Source organism: Patella vulgata, chromosome 3 (genome assembly GCF_932274485.2).
Source record: "Patella vulgata chromosome 3, xgPatVulg1.2, whole genome shotgun sequence".
NCBI classification, from domain to species: Eukaryota; Metazoa; Mollusca; class Gastropoda; family Patellidae; genus Patella; species Patella vulgata.
Window position 1 is genome coordinate 41,434,220 of NC_065881.2, and position 17,570 is coordinate 41,451,789.

Consider the following 17,570-nt stretch of genomic DNA (forward strand, 5'->3'; position numbering starts at 1 on the left):
TATCTATATGTCTACATTATATAGATTTTTACTCACAGTAATATCAACTGTATATGCAATTTCAACTGGACTTATATATCTGAACTTATTATGTTGATAGACTACAAATGGATTGTGTAGCATCTTTGTAATTCCAAACACTATAACACTAGCCTTCAAATTACAGAATACTTAATAATACAGATAAAAACATGCCACATTATGAAAACAAAAAAAAATTATGGAGTTTGATCAAAGAAAATACTAATAACAGAAAACATACTTTCTTTGTGAGCTTCAAATGCATATTTTCCATAGTAATGCATTAAGACAAAGAAATGTGAAAATGAACCCCATACTTGACAAACACAAGTCATTTGCATTAATTATTATGTAATAATGATAAGAGAAGGCATTATTAATTTATGGATCGTTGGGTGATTAGCCTTGGTAATTACTAACTAACTGAACACAGCTAATGGATATAATATAAAAGTGCATGTAATAATGTGGACACTGACAGATGGGTTCTCTGTCTGTTATTTGGCAGTTTGCCTTAATACCTCTGTATCTATATATATCATAAGCTAATGTGGAGTTAATTGGACTTTTTATGATGTTAGGTTTCACTTTCAAGTGTAAAGTGATTGATTAATTATCATGTGATATGCTAGTAGAAAAATTGTTAAACCAATAGGTTTATATGAAGTCTCAACAACCATGACACTGGTGTTTTTCTAAATCCTCCTGTCTTTTATCACCGTGTGAGTCAGTTCATCACAATGGCACATGTGATGTCATCGTGACACTAGATAGAATATCTTTTAACATAGTGAGACTTCCTCGTCAGATGTTGTTTTTTTTTTATAAAAAGTTTTAGTTTTGACATTTTCATTAATGTTTTGACTCTTTATGTATTTCAGATGTTTCTGGCCAAGGCTTTGTACGATAATATAGCGGAGTCGCCAGATGAATTGGCCTTCAGACGGGGCGACGTTATTACAGTAGTTGAACAAGATCCAGGTGGACTAGAAGGATGGTGGTTATGTCATCTTCGTGATAAACAGGGCATAGCACCTGGAAATAGATTAAAAATATTATCTGGAATGATAGATAAAGATAAGGATTTGTACAGTTCACCGAAAGGAAGTCCACGTAATAGTTGGGATGCTTTAAAGGTGGGTTTGTAGTTATTATTGCATCAAATTTATAGTTCCATATTATTGCATCAAATTTACAGTTCCATATTATATAACTACAGATTCTCTTATTTCACAATGGAATATGAAATTACCTTAACTAATTATAATTATTCTATCAACAAGAGCTGTGTGATTCATTTTAATAATGGGGTTACAAGTTTCATGAATTTATGTTTCTGCAATATGATAGTTTATTACATAAATTTCTTTTCAACTGTGACATATTTTGTTACATTATTTATTTTATCTTAATACATTTGCAATTACTTAAAGGTACAGTATGTTTTTTTCTGTTCAGAACTTACTTGACAAACAAAAACGCAAAATTATAGGGTAAAGCATGTTATTATCAAGTAATACTATCTAATTGTCTAGAATAACTAGTAGAACCTCATCGATCAACATGTTTAGCTATTGTCACATGCAACCCTGTAGAAAAACAAAGTGAGTTAAATCTGTAATAATGGTATTTTGGATAAGATGTTGGGATAATTATCATCTGTCATATCACTGCCATTCAACATCAAAGGATGATTAATTTTTATGCATGGGTATTATAAATCATATTATTATGATTAATTGGTTAAAACTCTCCAATTAGATCCCATTTAATGTTTTAGGTATTTGAGATTTACTTTTTATTACTGTCAAGTTAATATCAAAAAAAGAAAATTCCAGTATTTGTGATATTTACATTTTACCAAAGATTTCTATTTTCTCTTGGTATTGGGAAAATAATCATTAACTGTTTTGTCAGTACAATTTAGTATCATGTATGCATTCAGATTTACACAGTGTTAATATTTCTATTGTATGCAAATGTGGTGATGGTCACTACCTGTCAATCATTCAGAAATGGACTTCTTTTCTTTACATGTGGGTGATGACTCAGATTCAGACTGTATCATAACAATGTGCTCTCCATGATTCATTCACAAACAAAAAAATCTGTCAAACTTGTGAAACCCAGGAAGGACATGATTTCTGCTAACGGTTGTGCTCTGCCATTATCTTCTGTATCCAAATGTTAAAGGCTTGCGCCAAAGCAATTAAATTCGTGCAGTCATTTGTCTCACTGCAAACTTTGTCTTTTCTGACAGGCCAGTCATCAAGTGCAGGGAACGTCTAAAAGTTCTGGCTTAATTAATGGAAATGTTTTCTCATTTAAGTCAATTTATCTAAGCAATCTGTTGGGGAACTCATCAGAGCTCATATTTTAAAATCTGTTCTCATTAAAAAGATTTATAAATCTGTCTTTGTTGGTCTGTTACTGACTTGTTATGATTTACTAATCAATTGATAAGGACAAACAAATGACAAAGCAACCTTAGACCTTTTGAAGATTTAGTTCTTTGATTTTCTGGCTATGTCCCACCAACAAGTCAAACATTGTCTGTCTTCTCAAACACAAAGCTCATTTTCTTGTCAAAATTGAAAAATATCAAGTCTGTTGCTGTTTCATTTCCGATATCTTATTTGCCTTTATTATCGTGAGATGATTTGTACAGTATTATTTTAACTTTCAAATATAGTAGCAATTGTATTAAAATAAAATTTTCAAATTGACTTAAAATAAAGTATGTGTGTATGTATCTATATCAATTCTTAAAAACTTCAAAACTACACCATGTTTCACAGGATTCTGCTATATAACCCTATTTTAAGTACAAAAAGGAAACTTTATTCAGTCAGGACCTGACACCATAGTATTAAATTCTCAGTATTAAATATAAACTTTTCAAACCGTACTTTCTACACCAGAACTGGCAGTGAGTGGTCTTGATCTGGCATCCCCCATCAGGTTAGACAGAGTTGGGTAACCAGTAGCTAACTTATTATGTTCAATTAGATTTATATTACTTTTTGTAACACTACATGTACTTCTGTAAGCTAATAATTCAGAGATAAGCAATCTGATTGGTTGATGCCTTGGTTATAATGAAGGGAGAGCGATGAAACTCCGGAGATAGATTTATTATATCATTACCTTGACTAAGTTCGATGGTGCGAATTTTCTGCTTAGGTTAAGGAGCGATAATCAATTTGATTGGTTAAGACTTTGGAACTTAACAACTCTGCTTTTAATTGAGGTAGAATGTTTAAACTTGATGTTGATGTTGATGAGGTGAATGTCTTGTTTGAGTACAATGATTAACATTTCGAGCTAATAGGTGAATGTCTTGTCTGAGTTCAATGAGTAACATTTCGAGCTAAAGCTAAGCAGAGCTAAGCAATTTCATTGGTCAATGCTTTGGGACAGTATAACTTTGATTCTATCTGATAGAGAGTGATGAAACTTAGTGTATAATTGATAATCAGTTTGATTGCTTGATACTTTTGAAAAAAAAAAACTAAATGTGCGATAAATTAAAATTTGTCATCTATTTATTTTGGGATTTCGGAGGGGGACATCAGCCTCACTGTTGGCTTGTTTCTTTTAAAATATAACGAAGGTTTTGCCCATGACATAAATTTGCAAGATATAACTAAGTATGATTTTATGCTCTTACATTATCTCTCAATAATAATAATATTTAATAGGTACAAAGGTTTAGAAATTAAACTCCTTTTATTTTAATAAGTATAATGAAGTAAGCTTAGAGAATCAGATGCAGTCATTACTTTCACCACTGTGATTATCATGTATGAAGATTTGATTGCATTGTTGTTTAATATTATAAAAAGATCTATAGTGAACTGGTATGTCAAGATTCAATTGTACCTGAGTTTGACATGGCCGTGCACCGAATTCACTTTAGAAAAGGTGAAAGAATATTTGAACATGGTGTACCTCATGTGGAGAGAGGGGCAAAGGTGCTTCAATTAACCTAAGTTACACTTGACATGGAATAGCTGTACTTGACATTATGTGGTTAGCATGCTACATGTACTTGTTGACAGAAATGAAATGAAATGGGGTTCTGCACCAACTGGGTTGATTAAGGGGAAGGCCCCCTTGCTTATTTCCTTGTCTTTTCTCCATGTTACCCCTGCCTTCAGTGGCATATTTATCATATTTAATCCCCAAAGTACATAGTTGCACAAGTCCATTTTTATTTCCTCCTTTCTTTTATAAAGGAGGTTGGATTGGGTTTCTTTTATGTGAAATTAATTCCAAGTGTTTGAGTGAGTGTTTGTTCGGACTCTTTCATGTGAAATAGTAGCACAGGCGTAGGTTTGACAACTGTCCATTTGTAAAGACTAGATTTGATTGATGACTGGAAGCTGTAGGTACATGTACTTACAATAGTTATCTATATAAACCTGGTAATTCCCTAGATCTGTTACTCTACTTACCTTCTAGTACTAATACAATTACCTCCATTCTATCAATATCCACCATTATATACTCATTCATCACCTGTTTAAAGTAGTCTGATTCCGGACTACAGCAATTAAATATGGATGTATTGTATAATACATGGACTGGGAGGTTAGGTACATCCATGCACTAATCTTATTGACTTAGAATTTATTTCATTGAGAGGTGAGACATAGGTTAACTTTGGTATACTATTACAACATATACATACACCTTGATAAGAATGTTAAATTATCAGTTAACTTTTGGCCATCTGTGAATTCAGTTTAGTTTTACTAAACTTTCTCAATCATACGGTGGCTGATTTAGGACCCGCAAAAAAAAATAATATCTCGAGATACTAAGTCGAGTGCTCAAGATACTACGTCGAGCACTCGAGATACTAAGTCGAGCTCTTGAGATAATATAACTGAACACGTCTCGACCAATGTTTTAAGCTGTATAATTTGATGAATCTGCCGAGATTTGCCGAGTGATTTTACCCTTTGGCTTCTAATTTCGTTTCTACCAACAGAATTACCTTCATAACTAATTATGGAAAAATACTGAAATAGAAAGGGTTAAAGATTTTATACAAAAGTTTATCAAAATGTTGGTTTAAAATGAGAACTGTGCCGAAATAATAGTCTTTCACCTGCTGGTAGGACTACTTGACAAGAACAACCTTTTATTAACGTTCTTGACCTTTACTGATGACCTTTGGAATTTATATTTAACTGGTAGAAAATGAAATTGCTGCAAGGACCATCTTAATGAATGGTGTGGTTAGTAATGGACATGTTCTATTTGAACAATTCCATTATTAGTTATACATCATATTTTATAATATATTCATATATCTTGAATTAAACATTACATCCTAGTAGTTATACAATTACAAAGCATTTTTGGGGGGATAACAATATTTGCTTCATCATGAAAACATTACAAAGATTTTGCTTTGCATTTAAAGGGAGCATAAAACCAAACATAAAGTTAAGTAAGGGTGTGTTCACTTTTCTAGTTTGACTTTAGAGTCACGGCACTAAACTTTATTACCAGTGGGAGGAAATCTTTAAACTTAAATGCATTACACCTAACAGCTGAAATAACAAAGACAGATGAAAATTTAAAAACTTAAAACCATTTTATTTTGTAAAGTGCCTTGGTCTTGGTTTTTCTTTTCAGACATCCATTCAAGGTTACAATTGTCATCAAAGTTAACATCAGTTCATTATGTTATGTCAAAAGAATTTTTTTCTAGTGTTAGCATAGGACCAGTTCATATTAATTTTAGAAAGTTTGAGAATTGTAAACATTCCTGCATCAATAACAATTGAATGTATAGTTGTAAGTTACAGAAAGTATGTTACCTAGGATATTAATTGGTGTATAAGAATTTAGGTATGTCTATGCCAGCTTTAAATAAAATCAAATAGGGATAGGCACGTTTATCAAGATCCTTGAATATGTGTTAATATGAATGTACCAAGAAAATGGTGGGCTATTTTATTAACTCATACCAGACAAAGAGATGGAATTTAGAATTTCAAGTATCTGGTTTGAAATAAAGTATTGACAGTCCTTAAAGTCACCTATGACCTGGAATGAAAAGTATAACTGTCTGTGAATTCACAACATTCCAGATTTATTTTTACTGGTCTGGAATTGTATACTTATTTTTGAATAAAGGTGTTTGTAAATAGGTTACAGAAATTTGTCTATATTTTGGTCAGTTCTCTTCCTTTTTCACACGGGGGGTTGGATGGCTTAGTGGTTAGCACGTGCGCGCTGTATCATTTAGTCAACTGGCCTGGTTTCGAATCCCGGGTTGTACGTGACAAGGAGTAGGGTCGCCTGTCCAACCTCGTGGGTTTTCTCCGGGTCCTCCTGTTTCCTCCCACTGCTAAAGACCTCTACGCGCAATCGAATTATGGAAATAAAATTGAACCATATGTTAGTCCCGAAATGACCTAGTTTGTGTCAAGTGGACGTTAAACCCCATTTCTCTCCCTCTCTCTCCTTTTTCACACATTTTTTTGTCCCCCGCCTTTCGAAGAAAACAGGGGACTATTAAAATGGGTTCGTCCGTCTGTCTGTCTGTCTGTCCGTCACACTTTTTGGGACACAATAACTCTCTTCCTAATTGAGCTAGAATGTTCAAACTTGGTGTATGTGTTTATTAGGTCAATGCCTTGATGGAGTTCGAAGATGAGCATTTTCCGCTTAGGGTAAGCAGAGATAAGCAATTTGATTGGTTGATGCTTTGGGACACGATAACTCTCTTCCTAATTGGGCTAGAATGTTCAAACTTGGTGTATGTGTTGATTAAGTCAATGCCTTGATGGAGTTCGAAGATGAGCATTTTCCGCTTAGGGTAAGCAGAGATAAGCAATTTGATTGGTTGATGCTTTGGGACACGATAACTTTATTTATTTTGGGATTTCAGCGGGGGACATCAGCCTCACTGTTGGCTTGTTGAATTTAATCTGTCTTATTAAAATATGTCAATCATGACTAATGAATTATTATTTTTATTTAATATCAAAGATATTTAAGACTAATTAGATATTAACTTAAAAAGTAATAAATGTCATGTCATGTTTGAGTTTGAAATTTGAAAAGGATGAACAGGGTAGATAAGAATCTTATGGTGTTGTTCATTTTTGTTAAATATTTGCTTTTGAAGATGAAAGAAAATTCAGGGCTGCAGATTTTTATTATAATAATACAAGGAGACTTCAAGTCCAATATTTTTGTAACCAATAATACTTTCTAAGATTATAACAGACCTAGCCATATCATCTTTAAATGATATAAAAGAAACTATATACTTTAAGGGGGGGGGGGGGGGTTAAAGCAGAACATCCACTTTTCATACAATACCTTTTATAATTACTGGTACACTGAAAATTTTATGTTACGTTTTCAGGGAATATAATGTCAGCACTCAATGATTTTTTGCATGGACCAACCTTGTTTTTCAATTAAATCTCTGACACTAATTATGCAAAAGATATTTATTACGTAGTTATTTTTCACGCTTTATCGGATTAGTTGACAACAGGTGACATTATGGTTATATATAGTAAATCATTGCCAGGATGTTCCACACCTTACCCCAATATTTTAATATCTATGAGGTAAAGCAATATACCATCCCATTTACATTTGTTATTCAAAACAATAGAGGAGTTGTTAACCAACCAATTGACTGATAAAACAAGAGGTCATTGATAACTAGTTGTTGTCATTGTCCTAACAAAATTGTTTGTTCTAAAATACTGTTTATTTTAGAGGTATCTAGGTCAAAGGCAAGTACCTGGTTTGGAATTCATCAACAATCAATCATTAAATTGATGAGTGGGGAGGAGGTATTTCCAAATATGATGTACCTGTACCTACATTTAATTTTTGCACAGTTAATACATATTTTTATTTTCATAATATGTGTGAGAACCAGTTGAGTAAATGATTATGGAAGGCTAGATAATGTGTATTCTCAGTGGATATCTCACCCAGTATAACAGATATATATTTTCCTGCATGACCTTAGTATTTGTAAACAATAATATTGGTAATGACAGGAAATTGTAGTACAGTACTGAAGTGTTTATTAGAAATTATCACCAGATTTACCATAATCTGTAGAATTAAAACAAACTTAACGGATGTTCTCAATTATCTTCTTACTCTTTACACTGCTATTTTCACTCAAATTTAGTCGTTAGCACACTATTTGAAATGTGACTGATGCAGTAGGTAATTGGGCTTACACAAATAACGGTTTTAGTCTGTCTAATTAGATGATCTATATTTAATGTTAGCAATATTTAGGAGAGTGTAAATTATGTAAACACTTGCATCAGTAAACTAAGATGAGGGGAACTTTTTTTTGCAATGAAGTTACAAAATTAACTCACTGTAATTGCTGCCGTTTTTAAGCAAAACTGCTTCTCGGTCTACATAAAGTGGTGACTTTTTGAGTAACTAAGAAACACAGTTGTTAGTAAAAATGTAATATAATTGCATAGACTATTGGATATGGATTATTCAGTGAAAGTGGATAATAGAAAATATGTCAAATATGTTAAATTTTGAGTACTCATGATTAATGACTCACTGAAGATCTACCCACATACAATGAATCATAGTATGAAAACTGTAATAATAGGTATTTAATGGCTTGTATGTGGTCACCATATATAATTGACATATAAAACCAACAATATAATATGTGACCACTTACTAATATCAAATATAGGTTTATAAAAAAGAGGACTATGGTTATTATTATAAATGCTAAATACACAAACTGTCATTGTTAAATATTATAATAATAGACATGACCTAAATATAGTTTATTGTTAATCTGATTTACTTATGATAAAATATTATAATATACTTCATGGGTCTGAATCAGAAATTTACGAATTGGTCAGAAAATACAATTAACATTGGTTTGATAATTATTAATCTTGTTAAAGTTTTTTTTAAAGTTTTGCATCAAGATATATTTATAGAGAAAGGGATGGCAGGTTTAATTTATATAATGGTATCAACTAATACTATTATTTACATCTTTAAACTGTCATGGAGCAAAGAAACACTTAAGAAATGAATTTATTTTTTAATCAATTATAATATTGATATGAACCAGATGTAAAAGTCTTTGTTTACTCTGTACTGTTTCTTTCTCTGAGGAATTACAGATGCCTCTTTCATAATAGGTACATGCATATAATATATTCATTGAAAAATATTATCAAGTAAAAACAAAAGAATGGAACAAATTAAGGAAGCTACTTATCTTTTAACTGTAGCTTCCTTAATTTGTTCCATTCTTTTGTTTTTACTTGATATCATATTTCAGTGAATAAACTTAAATGTAGTGTATCATGATTACAAACTGTACTATTGAACCATATTTTGTTTTAGTACTTTTTAAGCTTTGTATAACATATGAACATGTTGTACCACTTATTATTCTATCAGTAACACATGTATTTTTGGACTTGTATATCAAATCATATTCATAATACAGTTAACTCTAGATAAACTTAGATGACACTCAAGTAGAAAGCATCACTTAATGATTGACAGTTGTGTTTTCTATATCTGCAGACTGTACTTTCCATATCATTTTTGACAACTTATTATAATAATTTTTAATAAGGTCTATAGCATTCTGGTACTGGACTGGGGGTGGGGTTGGGGTTGGGAGTAAGAATATATATCATCTTATAGAATCATTTAATCAACGATGTAGTTAAAGAAAAAAATAGTCCAGTGATTTGTGAGTTCTAAAGATAAAGCGGTGAAAAGACATGAACTTAACCATGTCGACCCATGATGTATTATACCCTCCTTCAGTTTCTCTTTACCTCTGTCCACCCACCTTGACCTTTTGATTACAGCTAACACCCACTCAAACATAAACTGCCCAGATATCCCCTTATTTATTGCACATAATTTACTAGCAAATTGCTTTTTGTAATCAGTTAAATGATTTGCTTCTTGAAATAAAAATATAGATTGGATCCTGTAAATTTGAATATTAAGTCATTAAAACTTGTTGGTGTCTAAAAAATAATGTCTCGAAATTGATATGTTGGTTAAAGGAGATCTATGTTTTCTTTGTTCTTATCAAACACAATCTGTAGTAAAATATGATTTCTACCTGTTAGTATAAAAGGTCAGGTTTTATTATATTTACATTATATTTATATGACGATCAATACCTACTTTATATCTAATACAACAAGGGCTATGTATTACTAATATCCAACTCCCTGGACACAACATTGACTACCAGCACAGCTGATAACATGAGATGACCACAAACAAAGACTTTAGACAATGTACAATACATTGAATATTGCAAATATATAAGTTCTGATGACATGCATGGAATAGAATAACATTACTGTGATCAGAAGTACTGCTACCATAAAGTAATTTTTGTCTGTCTATAGAACAGTGGTTCTCGACCTTTTTTTGTCAACGGCACACCTTGGAACACATGAAAAAATAGCGGCACACCCGGCTAAATATATATGAAAAATATTTGAATTTTGCAAAATAAAAACATGGCAAGTCATAAACGGCATACAACCGTAGACACAGACTAGTCAGACACATAGAATGACTCAAACTAAATAAAGAAGAAAAAAAACCCAACAGCTATGAGCTTACCAGTAGACACCAGTAAATGCTCAATTAGGATCACATGGTTTTTCGCATTTTCAAATTTCGCGGCACACTTAGGAAGATCTTGCGGCACACTGGTTGAAAATCACTGCTATAAAACAACAGTTTGTGTTTCATTGTTCTGTGATTATTAGTGTTAGTATTTGTAAAAGAAGTCAGGTGAAGAGGAACTATACTGAATGATTTGTGAAACATTGTATTGATTGTTTAAATCACAGCTTGTGAAATAATATTTGAAACTTGACTATTATGAACATTAATTTTTTGAGAACAATAAATTTAATGTTTGTATTAAAGTTGGATTTTAATCATATCAATTTTATCATTTCAGACTCCACCAAGAGAAACAATGGCTACAAGAGGCATGCAAGATTATGATGTTCCTCGCTCCCATTTACAAACAAGTGCTCATAACAGAAGCTCAGGAGATGCCAGTTTTCAGGATTGTTCGAACCAGTCATTTTATGACACTCCTCCTTCCAATCGTCCTGTAGGACGATCCCTCAATAATGACAGTGCTTATGACATTCCAACACCAGAAAAAGGCAACAAGGATGGATACAATATTCCTTCAAATCGCTCAAGTATGTTATCTAATGCATCCAATGATTCCTCTGTAACTCTCTCAAGTTGTGCTTCAAACAATAGTTTTCATCGCTCCTCCATACCAAGCACAGGTGATTCTGCTCGCTCTAGTTTGGATGTGTCTTCAAATGACTTTTATGATATTCCTCGTGAAAATCGTACATTAAAACAACTTTCAACAGACTCAGGCTTAGACCTGTATGACTCTCCTCAGAAACCCAAACCTGTGTCTCAAAGTTCATTTATAGACGATTATGATGTACCAAAAGGAGGAACATTGAAAGCCAATAAGTCTGGTAATAATATATCACGTCGAGGTAGTCTAGAACATGCTTTGGATGATATTTATGATGTGCCAAAAAATAATGCTCCTCGTGTGGTGCTTAGTACTAGTACAGGCAACCTATCTTTCAGCCGTGCTGTTAGTGATCCTGTAACTCCTTTAAATGTGTATGATGTTCCACCTCAAGTTACACGCGATTCAGTTATTTCTGCACGCTCTGATTCTTCAGAGGAAGGTCAGAGATTATCAACTTGTAGCACAGACTCTCGGTTATCGGATATACCAAATTATGATGAACTGTTGTTGGACTTGGACTCCGCTCTAGAAAGGTTGGTAAAAGTACAGCAAGATGTGTCCAAATCTATAAATAAACTTTTATCATACGTCAGCAGCACATGGCGCAAAAAAGAAAGTCTAGAAACCAAAATGTATGAAATCAAACTAGCCTGTTCAAATGTTAAGAAAACATTAAGTGAATTTGTTCAATTTGCAGAAGGAGCTCTAGGTAACTCAACCAAACTCTCTGATAAAAAATTAGTTAACAAGTTATACAAACAGTTAATTCCTCTTCAAAATAGCTTACACATGATTTGTGCTGCCATGTCATGTTTGGAGGAAGATAAATGGCAGGTGTCTCTACTGTCTGAACCCTTGGATGCTAACAAAGCAGATAGTCTTGGTCAGATTACATCCATATCTAAAGATCTGACCATAGATGTTCGTAAACTAGCATCTTTTATTCAAGGTAACTCATCTTTATTATTTAAGAGAGCCTATGAAGTTGGCTTTAATAGATCAGATTCGAAATGCTCACTTGATGAATCCGGAATTTATGCCAAGCCACCTATTGGTCCAAAAGGAGAGACTGCATCTAAAACTTACGCAAAACCAAGAAACTTACAACAACGACCTTTACCTCCACCTCCACCACTAGATCGACCACTGCCACTAACTCCAGTAGAACAACGAATGAAGAGCAGGAGTATGAATTCACTAAATGCCAAGGATAAAGATCTCAATGACTACCAAAATCAAAATTTAGCAGAAGGTATCTATTCCAATGATACCCTGGAAGATAACCAAGAGTATGATTATGTTCAACTCGAGACTAATGATGCTGCAGCTCATAAAAAACAAAAGGCAGAAATAGAAAAGAAAGAGTCTTCTGAACCTCCTGAGCTACCACGGAAATCTAGCAGTTTGGATAGTTTAGAGGATGAATTGTATGAAACTTTGAAACTTTCACCAATGCCCCCTAAAGAGACTTCTGCCCCAACACTACCAGAGAAATCATCTAGTAAATCGGCATCCTCCATAAGTTTACCTAAATCAGAGCCAGATGTAGAAACTCAGTCCCATCCAGATAAACCAGTAGTTACGGAAGTTGTTCATGGTGAATATAAACCAGAGTCTGAAATTGTAACTCAGCTTGAGCCAGAAACCCCAGAAAAATCTGGTCCTCCTGCTACCAAGCCTAAACCAACTCCACCGGTGGCTCTTCCTAAACCAGAACTACCTTTCAAGGATTCCACATTCACAAAAGATCTGGTTGGTGATATTGAGGAACAAAAGAAAGATCTTGCAGATGAAGTGATCAATAAAATTGTAACAGGTGAAGATCTTCAGAAACATTCAACTGATGCCGAAAATGTTGTGTCCAAAGACAATGCACCTGAAAATATGGTTCCACCAGCATCAGCTGAGTTTAACAATAGCATGGTTGACTTATCTCAGTTAGATCTTTGTAATTTTATTGTTGATGATCTCAAAACCCCTGTCAATACTAACAAAGATCTTGACTTTATTTTACCAGAAATTACCTTTGAAACTGAAAATATTGTGACCCTTGACACCAATGATAAACAAGTTTTAGTGTATTATGGTGAACAGATGGGAACCCATACAACCTTACTATCAAACGCTATTGATGCATTTTTAAACTGCATTGAAAACAGTGAACCTCCCAAGGTTTTTATATCAAACAGTAAATTTGTTGTGTTGTCAGCTCATAAACTAGTGTATATGGGAGATACTTTACATAAAAACCTTATTAATTCACAAGTACGCAACAGAATTATGTTGTGTGCTAACCATTTGTGTGATGTGCTAAAACAATCAGTGATGGCCACTAAAACGGCTGCCTTACAATATCCATCTGTAGCAGCAGTACAAGAAATGGTGGACCGTATTATGGATGTGTCACATGCTGCTCACAATATGAAAGTTGTTATTTCACAATCTGCAGCGTTATAGTTGCATTGTAAAATTGGATTGTAGATTAACATTTCTTTGTTTACTTTCTCTCTCTCTCTCTTGTGCTTTCAAAGAATAGAGAGAAATAGTTTTGTGTGTATCTGGACAGAAAATGGACAGAATCAGACTTTCCATCCAAAGTTTGGATAATAACTAAATGTTGTATTTAACGGTGCCCGTTTATACAATGTATATAAAAGCTCACTATATATCTATTTTGGATAGAATTCTAGATAGACATTTAATTAACAATTATCCTTCTTTTTAGAGAACATGTATATATTTATGTAAAATAAATGTCTATATTTAAAACAGCAATTGTTAATGCATACACACATGGGTTTTAATTTTTGTACTCAACTAAAGTGATATAATTTATTTCAGTCAGGATAAATTATTAATCTGAAATGGTTATTATTATTCCATTTAATTCTTTAAACTCAGTCTACATTTTACTTCATGGTGTGATATAATTTTGGCTAAATAGATTTTCCATACACACTTTTTATACATCCAGATTGAAATGTGGTCATATATTGTGGGCTATAGGCATATGTTTTATTGCCTAGTAACCCTACCTTTTTGAAACTATAGGTTCCACAGAGCAAATTTAAAATTTAGTTTACATGTGAAAAGAAACAAGTGTTATGGGGTATAACAAATACTGTGCTGTATGGTAAATATTTCACACCAAAAATGCATGCTGTTTGTTTTGTATTATTAACATTAATAACTCAAAAACTTGACTTGTGAACACTGTTGTTCATCAAATTAAACTGGAACTACTTCATATAAATAATGTAAGATAGATCAGAGACTCAAAAATTAAATAAATTTTATAATATGGTATATTTTTTCTGTTATTTTCTTGGTTTTGTTATGTTTGATATAAAGATAGTATGTTATAATGAATTATAAAGATAGTATGTTATAATGAATTATAAAGATAGATTATTAAGTCAGTATTATATAAAATGTGCTAATTATATATCATTTATAGAACATACTGAACATTGACCATTGTTCTAAATTACATGTATGTTGTCTTCCAAACATTGAACAAGCAGAAACTTACTAGAACATTTCATTATATTTCTGTTGTTGATTATTATTCAAATTATATAATATAGATGTTGTTCTGGTAAGTAAAGTTGCTGATCATCATTTGCAATTTTCGAACAATATCTAATAATTCACAACATAATACATGTTTAAATGTACTCAGTTGATTATTTAACATTTAGTCAAGAAACCAAATCAAAATATGAAAGGTAGATAATCTTCCAGCATGGATTCAGTCTATGAAAAGAGGTCTATTAAAACATTTTAGCAACGATCATAGGTGGCACTTGCTTCTATTGACCATATGGTCTATAGAGGATGCCAAATGTTGACAAATTTTTGATTGATATAACTTAAACAATATTGGAGTTTGTAATTAATTAAGAATCCTATAAATGATGATCAGAGACTTTAAATGCACTCTCTATTATTAACTCATTCTATCCACCTTAAACTGTCCAGTGAAATTATTGTACAAACATAAAATAAGTTTTTAACGGGCATTAATAGGGTTGTGCATTGTAAATTCCTTAGAAATTGACAGATGTTTCATAAATTTTGCTCTGTAAATTGCTTGGTATAATTATTGGTCATGAATATTATTCACAATATTATGCATGTATTTTACATGGAAATTTTTCATTAAGGAAATTCCTCATTGTTAAAAAAACAACAGCAATGCAACAAATTTATTGTGCATATAGATCTTTTCTGGTTTTATCAATTTTAAAATCTGTATTAGGTTCTTTTATTAACATAATTTTGTTACCAATGAGGAATTACTTTATAAGTGTTTTTCAAATCATGTGCCTTTTTGTGTATTATACTAAACTTCAAGTGTCCAATTAACATAATTGAAATAATTTTGTAATTATTGGATGTGGGTTTCATATAAAATTGACTAATATTGATCTCAGTTTAGTAGGAATATTGATGATTATTTTTTTTTTCATGTAAGAAAATACAATACTTCATTATCGTATATTTCATACATAAGAAAATACTCATCACTTTCTCCATTTCGCTAATGTAAAGTGTGATTTTCTCATTAGAATACCATCTTAAAGATTAGTGTCAAAATTTACTTACATTTATGCAAGATCACATTTTAAACATCTACTTAACATTGTTTTTGAAAAGACATCCATTGAACAATATGCAATTTATTACAGCTACCACCATATAGCATTTATAAGATATTTTTGTACTATTTTCAATCATACAGTCTTCCACATAACTTACAGCATTAATATTAAACATGGTTTAGATTAATATTTCAGTATGGAAATGTACAAAACTTTGATGAAATTGTAATGGGTTGTGTAATTTTAAAGTAATGACAAAAATACTAATTTATTATATTGCTTGATGAGATACTTTACAAAGAAGTCAATGGATAAAGTAGTTAAAAAGAAACAATGCAATCTGTTACAATAAAATAAAATTAATTAATATAGCCTATACATGTATGTATAAAATAACTATATAAAGTAGCTGTGTATGATATTTATTCCATGTTATTATTCCATATTAAATCAAAGTAATTGTCCATGTGAATTATTTAGACTGTACATGTGCCTTGCTTATTAATATTAATATAAGTTATAATGTATTGATAATTTAACAAAAGCTTTTCCTCTGTGGACAGATACAGTAGAATGAAAAATAAAGAATATAGGAGTCAGTCTATTATTGAAAAAAAGGGCTTTCTTTTGTTAACATTCCATTGGCACCCAATGTATGGTATAGTTGTTAAAACACAACTACCTCATAAAGAAAATATTAAATTTCAAGGAATTCCAATCAATTTGCAAAATCATGTGGATGCTCTACAACCTAAACTTTTATGGCACTGGCGCACTAACTAGAAGGTGCCACTTCAACGAAAGTGTATATTGTCTGAGAAAGTTGCATAGGATTTTCCAGCCTGATTTCCCATTGTCAGTGGTGCAGACAGAGGGTCTGGCAAGAAAATGCATGTAGTCATTTGGATGGGATGGAAAACCAAGGTACCATGTATACCACAGGATGCACATTTAAGAAGACATGACAGTTGGAAGAATACATGTAGGCCGTAGCTCCACTGCCCAGGCAAAAATTATATCATAGCACACAAAATAGTACAAAAAAAGCAAGACCTTAAACCCAATCGTATTATCGTTCCTTTCCCATATCTCAGAAACTGACATTAATTAAATTCATTTGGATTACTATCATTTTAAAAAATAACTTTAAAAGGTGCTTTTGTGACGCCATAAACTCTTTTATTATGAACCCACACAAAAAAAAACAACAAAGAACATTGTGACATGGGCTTCAGATCGTGAGTAACTGGAAATTTAATGTTTTGAGATTTTGTTCCTGTGGCTGCTCACAGCTCAGCTAGAATAATCTTGTCTGTAATCAGATACAGTCAACGGAAATTAAAGCAAGCAACATGGAGAGATTGTTGACGTGTGTCGGGGGTTTATTGCAATCCTTGCTAGAAACATGGTAGTAATTTTCTTGAAAGCTTTGTTCTTTAAAATGTGCACATGCATCGAATCCAAATAAATTTGAAAAGGAGCACACGTGTAGCAATGTCATATATTTTAACAAATGTGTTGAGTTATTATATGTTACATATTATCAAACGGTGATGTCAGTATAAACATGGGGGTTATCATTCCAAGATGCTATCTTTACTTGCCATTTG

At 32.2% G+C, this 17,570-nt stretch overlaps 1 protein-coding gene across 9 annotated transcripts in view; it reads left to right on the forward strand.

Moving 5' to 3' along the window:
* Positions 1 to 16,559, forward strand: part of LOC126814536 (enhancer of filamentation 1) — a 68,120-nt gene extending 51,561 nt beyond the window's left edge. For all 9 annotated transcript variants that reach the window (XM_050539744.2, XM_056099377.1, XM_050539746.2 and 6 more), the window contains 2 exons: positions 903 to 1,157; positions 11,024 to 16,559. In XM_050539744.2, the coding sequence (XP_050395701.1) occupies positions 903 to 1,157; positions 11,024 to 13,813 (3,045 nt within the window). In that variant the 3' untranslated portion in view covers positions 13,814 to 16,559. The remainder of the gene's footprint in view (positions 1 to 902; positions 1,158 to 11,023) is intronic.
* The last annotated feature ends 1,011 nt before the right edge of the window (positions 16,560 to 17,570 follow it).